We start from the raw sequence: 20,988 nt of genomic DNA on the forward strand, positions 1-20,988 counted from the left end.
CTAAAAGACACTTCTTGCTGTTTGAAACAGAAATGTTTTGAAGGAAGAGAGGATAAATGTACGTAACATATTTAGAATCCAGCTGTGTACTCTATTAATTCCCATGGTTACTGATTCAGTAAAGGCTATTTATATATCAGTATCTAGAATAAATACAGTATGTACTGTGTAGAATGGGTCTGAAAATGAGGTTTTGACAAGAGAAAACAACCTTGCTTTTCAGTTAAGAAAGGAAACAAGTGTTGCATTGCACAGTTTAGGAACAGGCACTGTCTGCAGCTAGCGCTCACTGCTTTCTCCTATATATGTTTAGCTGTAACTTACTGGGGAAGAAAACAAATAGGGATGCAGGCTTGGTTGTATATTTAAATGTATATCCTATTAAAAGTAATGCAATATGGATTGAAATATCCCCATTTAAATAGGTACGCAGATGTGAACACATTCATTTGTATGTCTATATGTGCAATATTTTATTTTCAGTAGGGTGGACATTTAGGTTTACAGCCCCATCCATATTCTACCCTAACTAGCTGGGAAAATGAGTACCAGAACATCTCCCTTTGCATTCATGCTCCTTTTTGACTCCTTAGAAACCATTTAATGTCCTTTTAAAGGGGTATCAAAATAATCAAAAATAGGAGTTGTGGGCTTTGCTTTTTGCAGGATCAAAGTCTACTCACCATTTTAGTATAGTATAACCCCCAATTAAATAATATGAAAATTATGTGCCTTGGCATTCAAATGGATTTTATATCCACTGGAATTGCCCCAAGGAGAAACCTGTCTTTTCATCAGGTTCAGAAGTGAGGCTAATATGAGTATGAGATGCTTTATGACAATAATGCGCTTTTTTTCAGCTCAGTCCATAATTAGATATGGCAGAGTATCAGACTTCAAATCAATTTAGTCATAATGAAGGTTTCCAGTACTTGGATATTGCTAGTAGTCTGAAGTACACAGAATATACAAGGTATAATGAAAGTTCAAGGAATGTACAGTGTATCTCTATATTTGTCATTAGCAAGTTAAATGCTGGTACTGCAACCACAAGGTTGTGAGGTCAATCCCAGGGCTCCAAGGTTGACTCAGGCGAGTTACAAACCGCCACTTGGGACGTCCTCAGGACGTCCCAGTTTAAAAAAGGGGCGTCTCTTCCAGACGCCCCTACTCCTGTTACGGACTCTGTCCGTAACAAATGGCGGTGGCCGTTCCACATGGCCGCCACCATCTTGATGTAACGGACGCTGTGCGTCCACACATCACACAGCGCTAATGACGTCGCGAGTGCGCCATTGGCACCTCGCGGCGTCATTAGCGCACCGCCAGAAGAAGCTCTATTTTGGAGCTTCTTTTTTGCTCCATAAGGGAGCCGCGCAGTTTGGCTGCGGCGGCTCCCTCATGGAGCAAACAGCAGTGCCGGGAGACCGCCTAACGCCTCTCAGTCTTCCATCCTTTCATAAAATAAGTACCTAAATTATTGGGGGTAATTAGTTTACGCTGTAAACAGTTTAGAGAGTGTAGAGTTCATTGATAAGCAGTATAGAAATGTATATGCTATTGTTATTGCTATACAACAGGATTATCTAATGGTATTACTCACTATATGGAAGATGTGTATGTTCCTGCTGTAACCTACCTACTGCTTGGGAAGCATATGAAAAAAATCAAGCTTTATAGATGCTGGATGGTATTAGTAATGCTGGCTGCTTTAATCATATTTCAGTTCTTTGCAACCTATTTTTGAATCCAGAATGCAGAGATGAGCAACCTGTTGTGGTTTCTCAATAAAGTGAAGGCTTAACCAAGTATACAGTAGTTCTGGATTTGAGTTTATTAAATGCATAGTCTTCAGCTGATTCCTCCTTCCCATATTGTACTTCAGCTTCCCTGAAAACCGGAGAGCCCTGTTGGGAAAGTACATGTAGAATAATTGGCACAGTACAGTGGATTTGTCTTAACTTTTAAATCCATCTACCTTGTATGTGCTACCTAATGAATTTATATTGCTCCTGCCCAGCCACCAACATTTTGTACCCATAGATGCACACAGACATTTTTCTTACTTGCTAGAAGAGGTACAGTTTCCTACTGATCAGCATTTTACTGGTCTGACCAACAAAACTGTCCTGGAAGTCAGTTGTGACAGAACAACCTTGTCAGAAAATTATTTTGTTATTCCTTTCATGCCCAGATCTGCCAGGACACACCAAATTCTGCAATCTTCTATTTCCTAGATTCACCCTGGAGGCCAGAATTGTTGGAATCAAATGCTGGCAACTCTGGGAATACTTTATGTGTGCAATTTACTCAAAGGTCATCTTGTGAGCCTCAATTATCTGTTGGGGGGAAGGGAGAATGAGGCTTTTTGATTTAATGTTTTCTTCCATTACGTCTTGTTTAGGAACCAATCCAAAAAACACGTGCAGGTTCAAAAAAACCCCCAGAGCATATTAGAATGAAATTAGTTTATAGCTTTTAAATGCTGCTTGGTTGCTGTTTGCATCAGGTTACTCTTAAAATTGAGAGAATTCTGGTGGTGGTAAGGCGGTGTTTGGACACGCAACAGAGGAGCTCCCGCTCCAGACCCGTTGATGCGCCCTCCGAGACAAGCATCAAAACCAAGAGAAATGTAAAACATGTGCTTAAGTGTCTTTAAATCAGTGACCTGATTTGGCTATATTTCTAAACCATAGATAAGTATTATATGTTGTTGTTCTCCACCTCATCCACAGAGAGACAAATAAGAAATAAATATAATGATGATGAAAGGCAGGCATAACCACCATTCTCTTCTTTTTATCCCAGTGGTTCCCAAACTTTGGTCTTCCAGATGTTTTGGATTTCAGCTTCCAGAATCCCTGACTGCTGGCCAAGTTGACTAGGGCTTCTGGGAGCTGAAGTCCAAAACACCTGGAGAACTGCTGCAAGTCTAACCCTAACAGGCATACTGGTAAGGTCACAACATTGACTGTGGCTGCCTGGGCCATTTCATCTCAGTGTTGGACCATTTTTAAAAGGGCATTCTTAATAGGCCCCTCTGGGATTCATAGCCTTTAACGTACCAGGAGCTGATGCTGGTCCTACTTATACACCTCCCACAAAACTCTGGTTCGTTGTTAACATTTGAACACTTCTCCTAGCACTCAGATGATCTCAGGGGATGGGTCCCTCTCTTCAAAAGGTTAACCTACCTGAAATCTTCCCACCCTCCTCTCCTCCCCAAGGCTCCAGAAGGAAAACACTCCTTCAGCCCATGTCTTGCTTGGGGACTAGTTGGCAAGTACTCCAGTTTTCTCTGACCAGAAAGGTCTCAGGTTGGGCACAGGGGACTAAGTTGGCTTCTCTCTGCCCTTGTGCTGTTAGATGAAGTAAGTGTAGACAGAACAAAACACACCAAGCTGAAGTCACAAGTTTGAGAGGTGCTGTTAGAGCTGGTGCTGTCTTTCCTGTTCCTCTATTCTTAGAGAGGGAAAAGATTTGTCAAGGGATTATAGCCTTGTAGGTTGTCTCACAGGCCAGAGAGTGAGGCTAGGCAGGACAAATTTGGAGGTTTCACACCAGTTCTTTAGGTTGGGATAGGGAACACATGGGCCTCCAGACACTGATTGCAACTCCCATCATGCCCTGCTGGCTATGCTGATAGGTATTTCAGTTGAGCAAGATCGGGGGGGGGGGCAGGAACACACATTTCCTATTCTATAAGTATCTCATATATTTGTAATCTAATCAGAATTGGAATATTAACCTTTTCATAGCTACTCCTGTTTTTCCTTTTGCTTCTTGAGCTTCATCCAGAAAGGAAAACAGCACAGCCAGCTGCTCTGAGGCCTGTAAATGAAATTTAAATATCACTATTATATATTGTGTTCATGATGAGGCAAGGGTATATAAGTTCCCACTATACATTTCAGTATATAAATATAGTCTTTCTATATTTAAATGAATATATGGAATGATTTTAACAGTCCAGTTGCCAATACAGTCTAAAGGGAAATTAATTAAATTAGAACTAAGTTAAGGTCAACAAGTTGCAATGAGTTCTGAATACAGGATATTGTCCCTTGGCATCCTTCCAAAGCATTGTCCCTATTGGCAGTAGTGTGGAAAGAGATCCGGTGGCTCCTTTCCTTTCACCTGACATGTTCCTGTTCTAGGGACCAACAATCCTGGAAGATATTTCCTAGACATCCCTGGTACCTACTTGAGATACTAATATTCTGGATGTCAGGAAAGATGGATGCCTTTCAGTGCTACTCAAAATGGTGCTCCATGGAATAGTGCCAGTCCCTAAACCATCAGTTGCTGGCCCTTGAGCTTCTAGGAAAGAACGAATCATATTGGTGGCATCATATTGGTGAATTATAATGGTGCATGTTGGCCATATGCGATTGCAACTCATTTTTGCTGGGAGCCATTGTGGAGGTCACAATTCTATTCTGACAACAAAATGGCCATACACATTCAAAAAATTAAACCTGTAAGTAGCACAGCCCCTCCGACCCAGCCATTTCGGTCCTGTTGGGAGTGGTGGGGTCAGTGGGGGCGTATACAGCTATTTTCCTCAAGGACATTGTTTGAAGGAATCTCCAGAGGATCCCCAGAAGTCACTCTGAATGTCTGTCACAGTGTATCTAGCTACAGGAAAGTAGATGGACATGTCACTGCTGATACCACCGCTGCCTGACAACACAGGAATAGCTGGTGGGGGAATGTGCTGTTTACAAGGTGGATTTGAAGGCATAACATTAGGAGACATACCTATGGAGATATAGCCATGCAATATACATATATCTCCTGATGCATCGGCATTTGTAGCCAAAGGCCACAAAACACACCAGTCCTTCACATAAAATAGCTTAGGAAACAAGGCTTTAGATAACCTCCTCCAATCCTACTGGTACTTGAGCTGCTGTCAGTAGGCCAGGTCAGCCAGAAGACAGTAGGGCAAGGCAGGGGTAAGGAACCATTTGGCAGACATTTAGCTATCACTACTACATGGTCTGCTGTTGACAGAGCAGAAGGGGGCTGTGAGCTCTGCCATGGAAGCCAAATAGAAACCATTGTTTTGGGGAAGGGCCATTGTTAGGTGCTACAGTTAAATGTTACTTTGGGGGACTGAAACCCTTAAAATAACCCAACCAGGATGGCCACGAGCCTATTGGGGTGTGTTGAAAAAGATCACAGCAGAGTTGTGGAGGAATATCAACAAAAACAGAACTTTACTCATCAGAATGTAGAACAAAATAAACAAAGCAAAAATATAGCAATGTGGTTAAGTACAAATATACACAATGCAAAAATAAATCAGCATAGCATAACATCCTGCGTGCCAGCAGTACTACAACTCCCTAGCAAAGAGGGAAAAAATATACTTCCCAGTAACACAGAGAGCAACAGGCTCCTGGCCAGCACGGAGAGCAATACACTCTCAAAAGACCAAGTATATTCCCAAAACAGTTATACTCTGCTAAGTGGCTATCATAACTACCTGGCCCAATTGCCTGACTGCATCCCTAATTGCCAGTGCAGGCTTACCGTCATGAACTTCACCTGTCACTCTGATACACCCTCATCCAGTCACAACTTAGTATGCAAACTGGCATACCCTGACATAGCCATGGTGACCAGGACATTTTGGAAGGTGAAATCCAACAAATTAACTTTCCCATATTCTGGATAGAGCAATTAATTACGTCCCCTCTCCAAAATTGTTGTTGTGTGCCTTCAAGTCATTTCTGGCTTATGGTGACCCTAAGGCAATTTTTTCAGAGGAGATTTGTCTTTGCCTTCCTCTGAGGCTTGCAGAAGTGACTAGCCCAAGATCACCCAGTGAGTTTCCATGCCTGAGTGGGGATTTGAACCCTGGACTCCACAGCTGTAGTCCAGTGCTGAAACTATTACGCCACACTGGCTGTCTCCCCAATATATAGCTATCCATTTGGCTCTCACAGCAGGGCTCTAGCCATCTTCTCTACTGAAATTGCACAGAAAGGCCCCAGGATCCAATCTCTGCCATCTCCATTCAGATGGATCAGGCATTAGATGATAGGGAAATATTGTGGCTGAATATGAGTCAGACCTCAGCTTCTCCATTTTCAGTCATTCACCTGCTGGAGATTCTGAACTCTGCTCCTCACTGATCAGAGGCTTGGACTAGATCTTATCTATTTTAAATCATACATTCTAATATTCAAAATTAGATATTCCTAGAGGAGAGCAGGGAGTGTAATATGATGATGATGATGTAATTTAATTATTACATTTATATCTTGCACAGAGAAGAGCAAACATCTTGTTACTTCTTGAGTGGATCCACATATTAGAGCAGTGATTCCCAGACATTGGTCCTCCAGGTGTTTTGCACTTCACCTTCCAGAAGCCCCAGCCAGATTGGCCAACAGACAGGAATTCTGGGAGCTGAAGTGCAAAACATCTGGAGGACCAAAGTTTGGGAACCACTGTACTAGACTACAAATAGTCGACTCGTGAACTGCTGTCAAAGATATGAGAGATGTGAGTCTGTATGTTATAACCATGTAGCCATATACCACAGAGCACACATTGGCATGGAGTGGGGGCAGAGACTTTTTTCACCTACACCACCCACTCACATCAGTGCTTCTGAAGCTTTCATAAATGATTACATGTCACTTCTGGTTTCAGTTTTGGCCAATGGGGGGTTGCTGTTTTTTCAGAGGAATTATTGGGGGGGGGGGCAAAATTGCCTTGTTTTGTGGGTTTTCAATTGTTTGTTAGGAAAAAAATTGCCCATGAAAAAATATTCTGGGGACTTTGGGGGAGTTTCAAGGGCCACAAAGAGGTCCCCAAGGATCATTCATGCACTTGCTGGAGAACATAAAGCACTGGACTTGGGTTTAAATTTGGGCACAGATCTTATTGGGCTACCATTAGGTCAAACACGCAGCCAGCCTCACTCAGCCTATCTTACCTTATAGGTATAATTACAGAAACATAATTATATAAATATTTTTCAGAGTCTGTAGAACATAGGTGGGCAAAGTGTGACCCTAGGTCCCTTCAGCTCAGTTGTCTGGTTTTTTTTTGGGGGGGGGGGGTCAAGTCCCCCAGACTCTGGATTGCCCTTGTCCTGATCAAAACAAAAAAGGGTAAATTGTCTTTCCTGGAAGCATCCAAAAGTGGCAATACACCTTTTATTGCAATGCCCATCTATACTGTTTAACCTTGTTATGTGAAACCAGAAGTAATCTCCTGGGAAATTCTAATTTTGTTTGGGTTTTTTTGGCAGGGTCCTGGGGTGGAAAACTGATCTCCTACCCCAGACACACTGCTGTTGGTCATCCCTGCCCTAAGGAGTTTATCACACATGAAATTTGAACTAAAATCCAAAGCAAATTCAAAGTGAAGAGGAAGCAGAGTCAATTCAAATCCAAGGCAATTCACGTGATGAATTATCTCACGTGAAGAGCAGAATTGTGATCATTCCTGAAGCAAAGCGGAGCAAGTGAAAAATAAATTATTACACCAGTACATACCATGCGGAGTCACCAATTCAAATTGGCACCCTTGCACATGCTCAGCGGGTGTCTGAATGCATCGTGAACCTTTGCACTTCCAGGGTGAAGAAGGGAGCCACTTCCTGGTTCCATTTTCTCGTGAATGCTAGCCTCATGTGAATGATGGCTTCACGTTTCTTCCTCCCTTCTGTTTTCCCATCCCTGGCAGCAAAATGCAAATGGGTCCTCTGTGTCAGAACCCCCATCCCTGTCAGCCACATTTACATCTATCCTCCATGTCATAGCCTCCATCCATTTCAACCACATCTACATCTATCCTCCTGTCATTCTCCTTATCCATTTCAGCTACATCTACATCTATCCTCCTGTCATTCTCCTCATCCATTTCAGCTACATCTACATCTATCCTCCTGTCATTCTCCTCATCCATTTCAGCTACATCTACATCTATCCTCTTGTCATTCTCCTCATCCATTTCAGCCACATCTACATCTATCCTCCGTGTCAGAACCCCCATCCATTTATTATTATTATTATTATTATTATTATTATTATTATTATTATTATTATTTTTCTTTCCTGCCTCTCCTCAAGGCTGGAGGCAAGATGCCTTGTTCTCCTTTGGGTACCCTGCCTCCAGCCTTGATGAGAGGCAGGAAATAAATTATTATTATTAAAGAAATATTATGCAGCCTTTGTTCTTGAAGGAGTACCGGAGGCAAATGGAGCAAAATTGCAGCACTGCATCATGGGAATTTTGCCACCTTGGAGGTTTGGGGTGTGTGTACCAGGACAGAAGCAAAGTTGTATTCCACACCAGACCAATTTGGATTGAAATCGAAGTGGGCTTGGAAACAATTTTTGTGAATTCGCTTGTTACCAAATTCACAAAAATCAGGAGTCACTTTGGATCAACTTTGGATCTGGCTTGGAAGTACTCCCCATAGAAAGCAATCATGTGTGATAATACATCACGTTTTAACGTGAATTTGCATGGTTGGACCAGGAGTGACTTCAGATTGGAGCTGCAAAACCTGTTGTGTGATATCGTCCTAAGGGAAAGATTTCTAGATCAGTGCTTCTTAAGCTATCCAATGTGTGGGACTGGCAATCCCACACTATGTGCTGGGGGCCAACACTATATCTGTGCCCATTGCCAAGAATTATTTCTTTCTTCTCAGGGTCCTTTCACACTACACAATTATAGCAGCATGATTCCACTTTAACTGGCATGGTTCCATTCTATGGAATCTTGGGGCTTGTAATTTGGTGAGGCAATAGAGCTATATGGCACAGAATTATAAACATGTCTCCTCACCCCTGTCCCCCAAAACCTGCAAAGCCCAGGCTTCCATAGACTAGAACCCTGGCAGTTAAAGTGGAATCATAGTACTGTCATTGTGTGGTGTAAAAGGGCTTCTGGAAAGTTCAGGGACTAGCAATTTACTGGTTATAGACCTTTTTGAGTAGCACTGTTCTAGAGAATCCTTACTAAACTAAATTTACTGTTAGGATGGATTGTTTTTTCTTCCATGTACTGTAAGAGGAAATTATCCCAGGTATAGTCACCTGAATGAACTGGGAAATTCCTTCTGAAGCACCATTGTTGGCTGGAGCATCAATTAACATGGCACATATTTCTGAAAACGTAAAAACCCTATTGATGTAAGCATTATTTTCTGAAAAGCCAGCTGAAAGCAGAACTTGGAAATTGTAATTTTGGACTTCTTCTTCTGGTTGTTCTGTGCCTTCAAGTTCTTTCCAATTTATGGCAACCTTATTCCAGGATTTGCTGGGGCTGAGGGTCTGTGGACGTTATCAGACAAGGAAATTGGAAGTATAATCCAATGGCAATCCGAACGCAATCATGGGGTTTAACGTTATTGTGTGATAGACTACAACATACAATTTTAGGCAATGGGAAGTCAGTCCGAACAAAATCTTGGGGTTTCGTGTTATTGCATGAGAGGCAATGGCAAACTATTTTCGGGCAATGGGAAGCCAGTTCGAATGCAATTCGAATTCACATAAATTCGCTGAACTAGCCAATTCACGTGAATGCGTTATGGCCCCACTTTCTTTTCATTCGAAATTAAGAGAAATTCCTCCCATGTGATAAACTCCTTTGACCCATCCAATATCACCCAATGGGTTTCCATAGCCAAATGGGGGACTGAACCCTGATCTCCAGAGTTGTAGTCCAATGCTCAAACCACTGCAACACACTGGCTCTCAGTTTTCGACTAGAGTTCTCATAATCTCCAGTCAGCATGGCAGTGACCATACTAACTGAGGGTTTCTGGGAACTATAGCAAAAAGATAACATTTTGAAGCTCTGCCTGAAAAGTGAAACAGCCCTTCCCAACAAATGAATATTAAGATCAGACAGTAAAACCCACAGCTAAAATCCTAAACAGCCACCTTATTTCCTTTTTGGGAGAAAGGAGGGATAGAAATTCCTTAAACAAACTTATCAGGAAGAACATACCACTATCTAGATCATAACTTTCAAAGTTAGGCACAGGACTGCAACTACTTTCATGGGGAAAAGTTTGAATTTTAAAAGCTGCTCTACCCACCAATGTTTTTGCAAAAGAATTTTCTTTTTTAAAAAAGTGTCATACACAGTATCAGGAGATTCTTCTTCCTTTTCACGCTGCTTGTCCTCTGTCATGATATCTTCAGTTTTCTGAGTCAGAGAAATGTTAATAAATAGTGATTTCTTTGTTAAATGCTTCAAGCTAATAATCTGTGACCGTGCAGTTCTTTTCTGGGAACCTCTTTGCTTAAAATACTTGCTCCAGGTCACACGTAGTTCAAAACATGTGACTTCAGTAAAACGATTCTGATTTAAAAATATAAGACATGCTTCATTGCATTGCTGGTTTTGGACAAATGGTGTATTTAATTCAAGTCCCCTTTGGATGTCATGGAAAAGTGCCTTTAGTTCTGCTTCAGCACAGCTGAAACATTTTCTATGTATGCACAAAGTTTTACTGTTGACAATATGTGAACCAGAGACCAATAAATGTGACTCTTAGTTTTAAGGTTCATCTTGCCAAAAATGTTGTTATTAACACAGGACATTTAATTTTCTTTTTTCTTTTTCATATGGCTATTTATACTGTTAACACTTCAACAACAAATGTTTCTACATTTTGCATTGTAAGCCATTTTGAGGGTCTCTGAATGGAAAGGTAGAATGGAATTGTTTTGGTAAACAAATAGATTTGATCAGAAATGAGGTAAAATGTATAACAATACATTTGAAATGAAGTCATGTTGAGACATTTTTCCACTTCCAGAAAGAAAAATAATATCTAGGAATCAAGATCAGGACATATCTATTAGTCCAAGCAAGTGTATGCTTGCTTGGCCTGTACTAGTGCCATGGTCCAGTTGGAAAATACATTAAATGTGTAGCATGCTCTCCAACATTTTACAGATGAAAACTGGGATGCATGTAGCCAAACAACCTGAGAGCATGGTGAGAAAGCTGTGTGGCTAGACAGTTGGAGGCAAAAAGTTCTCAACAAGGGAAGAACACTATTTTGAGACTCTAAAATGTATGTACTGTTTGTGAAAGCACCTCTTCCAATTATCCAAATGATCATATTGGGAAGGGCAAGACTTCACTCCCTCTTCCTCTTTCCCTTTTGCTGAGTTAACTGAATGTAAGCTACTTTGACACGTGGAACCTATTTTGCAGCAACTGAGTACTATGGTGTTGAGGCTAACTGTGCCAGAGTTTTGTTTACTCATGAGTACTTACCTGTATCCTGATATGAACTGGCCCGACTGTAGGATGATTAAGCCTTTCGTCAGCCAGTCCCCTACCCTGCCACCACTTTAAAATGTAGTTTACAATAGTGGCAGGAAAAGTTGAACTATTTCCTAACTATGCATAGTGGGCCAAATCAATAGGCAGTTGTCCTTCTGTATCCACAGATACTTTATCCATGGATTCAACTATTAAAGGCTTGAAATAAATATATATACAAACACACAAACATACACATCCAAAATAAAACTTGATTTTGCCATTTTATCTAAGGGACACCATTTTATTACACCATTGTATTTAATGGGACATGAACATTCACACATTTTGTTATCTGTGGGCTCCTGGAACCAAACCCCACTGGATAACCCACTGTATCAGAATCTTTGTGTATATTTATGATTTTAAGAAGAAACTCTCAGCTACACATTATGTCATTAACATATAGCCTAGTCTCAGCCACAGTTAACCTTCAACTAGAATCAGGCTTACTTTATCACACATCCTCCGGTGTCTGACTTACCTCTTCTGAATCTGAGCCAAATTCGGAAGTTATGCTGATTTTATTCCATAGACTTTCCCCTCAAAACGGCTTCCTGTTGCCTCCAGTGTTGAATTCGGGCCCTGTAAACTGCTTCAGCGGCCATTTTCCAATGGGAAGCTTTGGAATTGGAAAAAATGGCCACTGAAAAGACTTAGGGCACCCGAATTCAACACTGGAGGCAATGGGAAGCCATTTTGAGGGGAAAGTCCATGTGGCTGAAATTTAGAAGAGGTAAGTCAGGCACCGAAGGAGGTACAATAAAGTCCTTTCTTTCATTTGTATGTAAAATTTGGGGTCATGTTTTGGCTCTGTATCTCCCCTCAAACAGTACACAGAAAACCTCTGAATATCCTCAGCTGTCCTGAGCTCTTATGAGGGGTTAAACTGAATATCCATCATTAATCATCTGTGAATAGTATTCATGCACATGCATACACAAATGAATGTCTAAATCCAGACTTTCCATAGACAGAGAAGTTGAGGCACAAGACAGTGATTTCTTTAGACTGGCACCCAACTATGGAACTCTTTCCTTGATGGTTAAACTGATTTTTGAACAAAATTCTTTTTTAAACTCTAAGTGAGCTGTGAAAACTTTCTTGCCCCATATAGTTTTTGAACTATGCTGAATATATTAGCAGTGCTCTTGAGTTTCCCCCCAAAGTTCTGTGGTTATTAATTGGGCTGTATAATAATGCTTTAATGTTTTTCCTTGAGTGCCCTTTCTGAACTGAAAGGATATTCAGAAATCATTCGTAAAAGGCATAAATAAATACAAACTTTGGGAATTCAAGAGATCATAAGTCTAGTGGTGTAATTCCATTTGATGACTAGTAGTGTGGGAAAAGTCATCTGATGGCTTACAGCATAAAAATTGTAAAATTGGGTCAGGCCAATTATCCATTATTTTATTATGGAACCCTCCAGATTTGTTGTGCTAGAATTTCCACTGTTCCGGGTCCCATATATTAAACTGTAATCCCATTCCCACACACCCTTCATTCAGAGTATATTTAAGTAAAAAAAGGGAAGGGAAAAAACTTATCATTATTGAGTTTTGTTTTACTGTCAACTACCTTGTACGTATTTTGACAGGTAGCCTAATATAATATAGCTGGAAGTGCCATTTCCTCCCAGCCAGTTCACCTTTTGGAAATGTAACCAGTTGAAGGTGTATATGACCAGTTCCCTACTTACCTCTTCCACTTTGTCTGTGAGATCAATCTCTACAAATGATGACAAGTCTTTCTATAAGAGGAACATAAAAGAAGGCATAACAAAAGTTTACAAGATCTTTGCATACATATATGAGTGTAATGCAAACTGTTCTTTCTAAAGGCAAGCCACTTTTGTCCCTAAAGCAAAACAGAGAAGCCCATGGGGTTTTCATTTCATGTGTGATTAGTGACAGAAAGAGAAGTGGAGACCAGAGACATTCTTCTTCTTCTAGGCTTTCATTATAACTGTTTATACTATGCAGGTAGAACTTCACAAAGTGGACAGAAAAAGAGAAATGTATTCACAGTACTATATAGTAAAGCAAATGGGATCTTAAAAGGCTACCATATCGACACAACCTCACAATCTGCTATATTGGTGTTGTGAGCACTTTAGTACACCAGGGCAGTGTCACCTCTGCAAAGCCATACAAAGGTTATTGTAGGAAGATTGCATATATCCATCAATGGAATGGGAAAGAGGCAGTCATGTACAAGACAGAGTTCCAAAACACACTGCAGAGATAATCCAGTTTGAGACTGCTTTAGCTGTCCTGGCTCATTGCTAGGGAATTCTGGAAACTGTAGTTTTGTTAGACGTTTAGCCTTCTCTGTCAAAGAGCTCTGGTGCCACAATAAACTACAGTTTCCAGGATTTCCTAGCACTGAGGCAGAATAGTTATGGATTATTTCTTCAGTGTGTTTTGGACCTTAGTTAATACCCAGCGGTGAAGATATTTAACCCTCTGTGAAGTTATCTTCATGTTTTTGATTTAATTTATTCTATTGTTATCTTAATTAATTCACAACTTGTTAAAAAGTTGAGTTAACCTTTAAAATAGCAAAATAAAATAAATCTGCAAAGGGGAAATCTATACATTTATAGTACATTTAGTGTATTGCAATAAGCTGTTTTTACAGTCCTGGAACTGAAATAGCAAAAAGCAGTATATAATGACATTATTCTGGACAGGGTTGCTATTATCACCTTGCTATTTTATTAAAAAAAAAAACCACAGTTGCTCTGGCCTTGTTCCAATTGGGGGACTGGCTGGATTCCAGTGTTTTCCTCCCAAATTGGTGACCTCTTACAGCCCCTTGTTGCCTTGTACTGTGCACCCTAAAAACTGTTCTAGAGGGATGGGACTTTCTGGACCATGTTTTAACATACATGGGACCTGCGTGAGAGAGTGAGGGATGCCACATTTGATGGAAGCAATGGGATGCGGCCTAAATAACTGGATAGATCTTGGCAGTGTAATCTGACAGTCTTTTTATTGCTTGCTTTGGTAATCCTTTGCAAAGTGTTCCATAGCAAATGAGAATTAATTTCTGCTCTGTGATATAAAACATTAGATTGATTATATAGTTTTTTCTTGCTTTTTGTGATACATATCATTATGAAAGCAGAGGCAGAAACACACCTGTGCTATATAGATGACAATCTGTCTTGTTCAGGTGATTGGACTAGCGCCTAATGTAAATATGAAAGCACACTTATTTTTGTGAAGTTAAAGGCTTTCATGGCCGGCATCCATAGTTTTTTGTGGGTTTTGGGGCTATGTGGCCATATTCTGGAAGAGTTTATTCCAATCCAGCCACAGATGCTGGTGAAACATTTGGAAATAAACTCTTCCAAAACAGGGCCACATATCCTGAAAAACCCACAAAAAACAATACTTATTTTTGTCTTCCTGAAACTCAGTACTTTAGGAAGTATAATAATAAACGCCATGAGTAAAAATTCTGTGGAGTACTTAAACCCATTTGAAAGCTCATCTTGAAATCTGCTATCGAGACCTGTGAATTCTCAATTTTTTAATTGAATTAATTTCTCAGTTTTTTTAAAAAAATCCAAGTAATAGAGTGCTGGGCAGTTCTTTCTGGGAGAATTACTTGCCTTTATTTCGAGGAAAATATCTTTCATATCAGTTTCAGTCTTGGCTTTCTACAGATTAAAAAAAGAAGATGGTTTAGTATACTGGGTGCTCAGCAAGTCATTCCCCCCCCAACAAAAACAGTGGAAAAACCACAATTTCTCTAAGCCCACTACAAATTTGTGACACAGGCCTCTTTCCTCCCTGCCCTGCTTCATGATCTCTTGACTGTTTTTTTGGGGTGTGTGTGTGTGAAATTAATAAAAGGACTTGTCATTAGCTTACTGACTGCTTAGTTTATATTTCTAGCTAGCTGTGACAGCATGTGATATATGCATATATATTATCAAGAAGTGGCAAATGGCCTTTAGGTCCTGTACTCTTGTCTCTGAGTTTTTCTATATACTCTGGATACAGGCCTTGGTTTTTTACTCAGGTATGGTTGTAGGGCCTGCAAATTTAGCTCCCACACTGGCACCCACCATTCCTTGCATCTCAAGCATTCCCAATTATTTTAATGTTTGCACTTCTCTGCTGGCTCCCCCTGGATGTATGGAGGAAACACTGTCAGGAACCAAAAGATGATGGGGCTTTAATACTAATGTTTCTCTCCAATTACAGGTTGAGCCTTGCTTATCCAAAATGCTTGGGACCAAAAGTGTCTGGGATTTTTTCAGATTTTAGAATACTTGCATGTACATCTTGGAGAGTGGTTCTTGTTATGTGCCTTCAAGTTGTTTATGACCTTTGGCGACCCTAAGGTGAACTTCTCATGGGTACTTGTTGTTGTTTTTGTTTATTGTGTGCTTTCAAGTTGTTTCCAATTTATGGTGACCCTAAACTGAACCTGTCATGGGGTTTTCTTGGCAAGATTTGTTCAGAGGAGGTTTGACATTGCCTTTCCCTGAGGCTGAGAGTGTGTGACTTGCCCAAGGTTACCCAATGGGTTCCATGGCTGAGTGAGGAATCGAACTCTGGTCTCCAGAGTCCAACACTCAAACCATTATGCCACACTGGTTCCTTGGAGATGGTACTCAAGCCTAAACATGAAATTAATGTATATTTCATATACTCTGGTGCAGTGGTTTGAGTGTTGGACTACAACTCTGGAGATCAGTGTTCGATTCCCTGCACGAGCAGAAAAATGCACTGGGTGACCTTGGGCAAGACACACTCTCTCAGCCTCAGAGGATGGCAATGGCAAACCCCCCTTTGAAAAAACTTGCTAAGAAAACTACGATAGGTTCATCTTAACTTGGAGGCACACACAACAACTGCAGTGTACTTTGTACACATAGCCCAAACGTACTGTGATTTCATACACAATATTTTTAAAAATAAATTTGTACATGAAACAGAGTTTGTGCACACTGAACCATCAGTGTGTCACTATCTCAGCCACCCATGTGGACAATTTTGGATTTTAGACTTTTTGAACTTTGGAGTTTTGGATAAGAGAAATTCAACCAGTACAACTTTTACTCTCTCTACTCCAAGCAGTTAACCATCCTCAACAATTTTAGTAGTCTGACTGCTGCTTGTCTAAACTCTAAGGATGTATCTGAACTGCAGAAATAATGCAGTTTGGCACCACTTTAACTGTCATGGCTCAATGCTGTGGAATTCTGGGATTTGTAGTTTATTGTGGCACCAGAGTTCCCTGACAGAAATTGCTAAATATCTCAAAAAACTACCACGTGGCTTAGAAGGTGGATTTTTGGGGATTGCAATGGAAAAGGAGATATGGAGAAGTAGCTCCATGAGATATGTACCTCTTATTGGCAAAGATCCTACATCAGGTTTAGAGAGTGTAAACCTCTGTTATAAGTTGTGCTAAAAAATCGTTGTATTGATAGGTAACACTGAATGTATAACCAAATATACAACACAATGGACAACCGGACATAGCTAAGCACGTGAAATGGTACCAAATGCACAATTCAGCTCCTGCAACCTTGATGAAAATGATTCATACCACATAAAAATATCCAGCTGCCTTATAAGGTATCAAAAGGATTCCAGCCAGTATATTGCAATGAAATGTTATTGTGTTGTACTAGACATAGGGTCCATCTTATTTCAGTGCTGTATCATTGAATACAGCTGAAAGTTAGTGGAAGCTACATTTTTGAGATGAAAGTTAATGAAAGCTAAATCTGTCAGACCAGTTCACTCCTCCATAATCCTTAATAACTCTTTGTATTCAATATGCAATGTGAGTCACACTTTCTCAGCCTCTGGGTGAGTCACACGCTCTCAACCTCAGGGGAAGGCAATGGCAAACCTCCTCTGAACAGATCTTGCCAAGAAAACCCTAGGATAGGTTTGTCTTAGAGTCAGCGTAAGTCGGGAATGACTTCAAGACACACATCAACAATAACATTCAATGTAATACCCCTTTCCCTCGAGGATGTATAACAAACAATTTGTTGATTTGACAGGTGATGGAGGGAATATGGTTTCAGGCAATTTATTATTTATGGATAGCGCTAAGTAAAATGATGTCTCATTTGCAAACTTGGGAAATATTATTTTTTGGATCAAAACACCCAGAATCCTCCAGTCACTTTTCCAAGCTCTACGTAATTTGCTGTATTGAAAACATGAAGCAGTAAGGATTATGGGACCCGGGGGGGGGGGGGCAAGATAGGAAGACTCCTGAGACCAGACTGAAATCTGAGTCCCAGGTTCATAGTGCAATGTGTAGACCAAACTTTCTCCAACCCAGTACTCTTCAGATGCAACTCCCATTGTTCCCAGTGAGTGAGGGTGGCTTGGAATGGTGGGAATTGAACTCCAATGCATTTGGAGGGCATCACTTTGGAGACGCTGGGTGGTAATAAATGCAGGATCACTAGGAAGAAAAATAAATCATGGGTTCAATCCAGATTCAGTCATATACAAGTCCCATTTATTTTGATAGGTCTAATCTAACTCTTGGTCACACAGCAGTTGAACAACAGATTTCAGTAGTTTGATCTCAGTGTAACTAAGTATGGATCCAACATGTATTCTTCAAATTTGAGTATGTGCTGACCGTTTTTTCAGTGGTGTCCAATTGAACAGATGCATCTCTCTCATGATCACCATCCTTATCCTTTTTATTTTCACATACTTTCTTCTTGATTTCCTTCAGACTGTGCAGGAAGGAACACTGATATATCCAGCATAGGTTTACAGAGTTTTGCTTGAACAAACTGAACAAAATATTAAATTAATAGCAATAGTTTAAAGTGGTACATCTCACATTATTTAAATTGCCATCTAGTCTATTGGGTTTGGGTCAAAGAGAAGAACTATTTATTTATATGTTTTGAGGTGATGAAAATACAGAATAAATAGCAGAATGTAATCGATTCTGACATTTGGGGGAGGGGAGAGCCACTGTGAATTCCACATTATCCAAGGCTGGCTGCAGATTAATAACAATAACAACAGACCTGCCATATCTAATTAGGATTCTTAAAACAATCCTGTAGAGCATGGGTAGAAATTGTATTGTGCAGATGCTATTGCACTTCAGTTTCCAGGAGCCCTTACCAGCATGGGACTCCTTGCCAACATCTGGAGGACCATATAATACCTACTCATGTTGTAGAACAACTCTCTAGACTTTGTTGGACTGCAAGTCCTATTATCCATACAATTAATATCTGTGCTAACAAGGGTTGATTAAAAATGCAGTCTTCAACCTGCCTGTGAAATCATTTTTCAAAGTGCAGATGCAAGACTGAAGCAAAGCCTAGTGAGCTCATAGCAGGTTCAAAAATTAAAACAGGGACTTAACTCATTCATAACTAAGGGGCTGTATAGACTGGCAGGAAAGGCAGGCCTGGAGGCAGAGTCAGGGCATGACATCCACATGACGCACACCCTGACTCCACCCCCAGGCTGGTGTGATGATGATGATGATGATGATGATGATGATTAACCTTTATTTATGAAGCGCTGTAAATTTACACAGCGCTGTACATACAATCTGCCTTCAAGATATGCTTGTAGATTTCCCAGAAATATTTGTTTGACCACAGTGAGAAAACAAAATGTCATATGGCATGGTTTGATTATGCACAAATGTTCAATGTACTTGAATACAAATTCATCTTTAATTTATACATGGAGTGCTTTTATTACCAGTTCAGGTCTTCTTCTGAATGCTGTGTCCTCTCTCGACCCAAAACATCTAAGAAAGGGAAAATGAAGTAAGCTATATCCTCTGTAAGCAGACTCTAGGTACCATTCTTTTATTATAAAAGGGCCAAATGCATTATGATGTGTAGCAGGAATTATTGTGGAAAATGATGGTAACTGGATGGGCAAGAAGCTTAGTTTGTTATAATGAGAAACAAAAGGTACACACTGACTGCATTGGTTTGAATTAATCAATTGCATTTTTAGTTGTGTAATGTTTTTGTAGAAAAGTAAATTAACTGATTGATGATGCCAGTGGGAGGTGTTTTCTATGCACCATAGAAATGGAATGACAATTGGGGAAAGAGGGGTTACATTTAACCCCACCTGGCAATTGTGGTCCCAATGAAAATACACTGCACACTAAATGGGCTAGTTAGGGTCAGACCTTAGGGCCAAAGTCTAGACCCCTATAGCCTTGGGGACACTCAGATGACCAACAGACTCAAGGCCATTCAAATGACCACCATTACCTGTGGAAGATAATGGTCAAACACTAGGCCTACATCACCAGCTAGACTAGCATGGTTTTTCTGGGCCGACTTTGCTCAGGACCACTTCCTTTCTTATTTTTAGAATTTTATAATCTGGGGACAGCCAGGTGGGTATCTATGTGCAGCTGCAGATGTTTTACACACACACTCTCTCTCTCTCTCTCTCTCCCCCTCCCCACACACACACAACCTACCTTTCTGCAACAACATAGTTTTTATTACTGAGTAAACTTATTTAGTATGGAGGCGGCAGGAAAAAAGCTCAGCTTAATTCCTGTAGCTGGTGCCATTTTTAAAGTGATTTTAAAATCAAAAACTGGATATTCAGGGCCAACCAAGTTTCACTCTGAGAGAAAGCTGGGTATCTAGGTAGGTTTTTTGATCCTAGATAAGTGGGAATCTAAGCCTCATCACTTGCTTGAGGAAAGTTCATGTTGTACCTAAGAACATGAGCTGCTGGGAATGGTGGACTGTTGAGTAGCATTGTCCTGTTTTTCTGGCCCTGCTTCTTTCTCTATAAAAGCTGCCCCGCTCAAATTAATGAAGTTGAAAAAAGCATACATCACATCAGTAATCCCAATTGGAGAACAACTGACACAAAAAAGACGTGGCAAATCTTATATAAGTTCCATTGATCCATTGGGTCTACTTTAGTTAGGAATAGCAATTGGATTTAGTCTGGGGTGGGAATTGTATGGCTGTTGTTGAACTGAAATTCCCAGCAGCCATGGCTAGCACAACCAATGGGGGATTATACTGGGAGTTGCAGTTCAAGAACATCTAGAGGGCTTCTCTCCAGATTTAGGCCAATGTGTTCAAGGTAAAAGTTGTGGCTAAATGGCAGTTGTGTGACATGACACGTGAGCTACAGTTAAAAACTAGAAAAGCACCATGGGCAAGAGTTCCCAAGGACACTCCTGTCCTTTTTAGACAGGAAAATCTCAGCATGAGTTGCTTCTTTCAATATTTTAATATTATCAAAAGAATTAAATCTGAACATGTTCTCATTCTCTACCCCGCTAGGTACAGGGATCTTCTCAGGGTCTGGATGTGAAAAATTAAAGAAACCAACTCTGTTATAAATTGGTGAGAAAGGCTTGGCAATCTCTGGGCTAGGGCACACACAAAGCTAAATAGCTTCAGCCAGGTCCCTTTTGTCTTTACTGACTTGGGGTGGGTAGTACTATTCTCCCTTTCTTTACGAAAGTTATTATTATTATTATTATTATTATTATTATTATTATTTTATATCCCGCCTTTCTCCCAATATAGGAACTCAAGGCGGTTACGTTCTCTGACTACTGCTAAGAAAAGATTGGCGGAACTCTTAGCCTAACCTACTCCTTGCTTTACTTTACCCTCTTTCTCTCCCATTCTGTAATTAT

At 40.4% G+C, this 20,988-nt stretch overlaps 1 protein-coding gene and 1 long non-coding RNA gene across 9 annotated transcripts; one reads left to right on the forward strand and one right to left on the reverse strand.

Annotated features, from left to right (window-relative positions):
- Window positions 1-1,691: 1,691 nt before the first annotated feature.
- LOC149319230 (uncharacterized) lies at window positions 1,692-16,725 on the reverse strand. Of its 7 annotated transcripts, none has more exons than XM_089507999.1 (6): window positions 15,401-15,496; window positions 14,942-14,989; window positions 13,022-13,072; window positions 10,124-10,188; window positions 3,749-3,831; window positions 1,692-1,907 (listed from the first exon to the last, which is right to left on the reverse strand). In XM_089507999.1, exons 1-5 carry the CDS (start codon window positions 15,419-15,421, stop codon window positions 3,759-3,761), a joined length of 258 nt encoding a protein of 85 aa, XP_089364125.1. In that variant the 5' UTR covers window positions 15,422-15,496; the 3' UTR covers window positions 1,692-1,907; window positions 3,749-3,758. The 7 variants fall into 7 exon arrangements, with proteins under 7 accessions (XP_089364125.1, XP_089364123.1, XP_089364122.1 ...); XM_089507997.1 differs by having other exon boundaries at window positions 10,079-10,188; XM_089507998.1 differs by lacking the exon at window positions 1,692-1,907 and adding an exon at window positions 3,284-3,359 and having other exon boundaries at window positions 10,079-10,188.
- Window positions 15,462-20,988, forward strand: LOC149319231 (uncharacterized). Of its 2 annotated transcripts, none has more exons than XR_016279851.1 (5): window positions 15,462-15,539; window positions 16,775-16,922; window positions 19,056-19,136; window positions 20,627-20,689; window positions 20,876-20,988. It is a non-coding gene; the product is annotated as an uncharacterized LOC149319231 (long non-coding RNA). The 2 variants fall into 2 exon arrangements; XR_016279850.1 differs by having other exon boundaries at window positions 19,061-19,136.

The sequence above is a fragment of the Sceloporus occidentalis genome, unplaced genomic scaffold, assembly GCF_023333645.1.
Source record: "Sceloporus occidentalis isolate IW3139 unplaced genomic scaffold, rSceOcc1.0.p SCAF_2, whole genome shotgun sequence".
Classification (NCBI taxonomy): Eukaryota; Metazoa; Chordata; class Lepidosauria; order Squamata; family Phrynosomatidae; genus Sceloporus; species Sceloporus occidentalis.

Bases quoted from the DNA above. Each gene is read 5' to 3' on its own strand.
- LOC149319230 (XM_089507994.1), bottom strand. From the start codon at position 15,421: ATGCTTGAGATGCAAGGAATG. The intron at 14,990-15,400 runs GTGGGTGCCAGT...TTTAATCTGTAG, and splicing joins TGCTTGAGATGCAAGGAATG to AAAGCCAAGACTGAAACTGA. The intron at 3,832-13,021 runs GTAAGTAGGGAA...TTTCATTTACAG, and splicing joins TCACAGACAAAGTGGAAGAG to GCCTCAGAGCAGCTGGCTGT.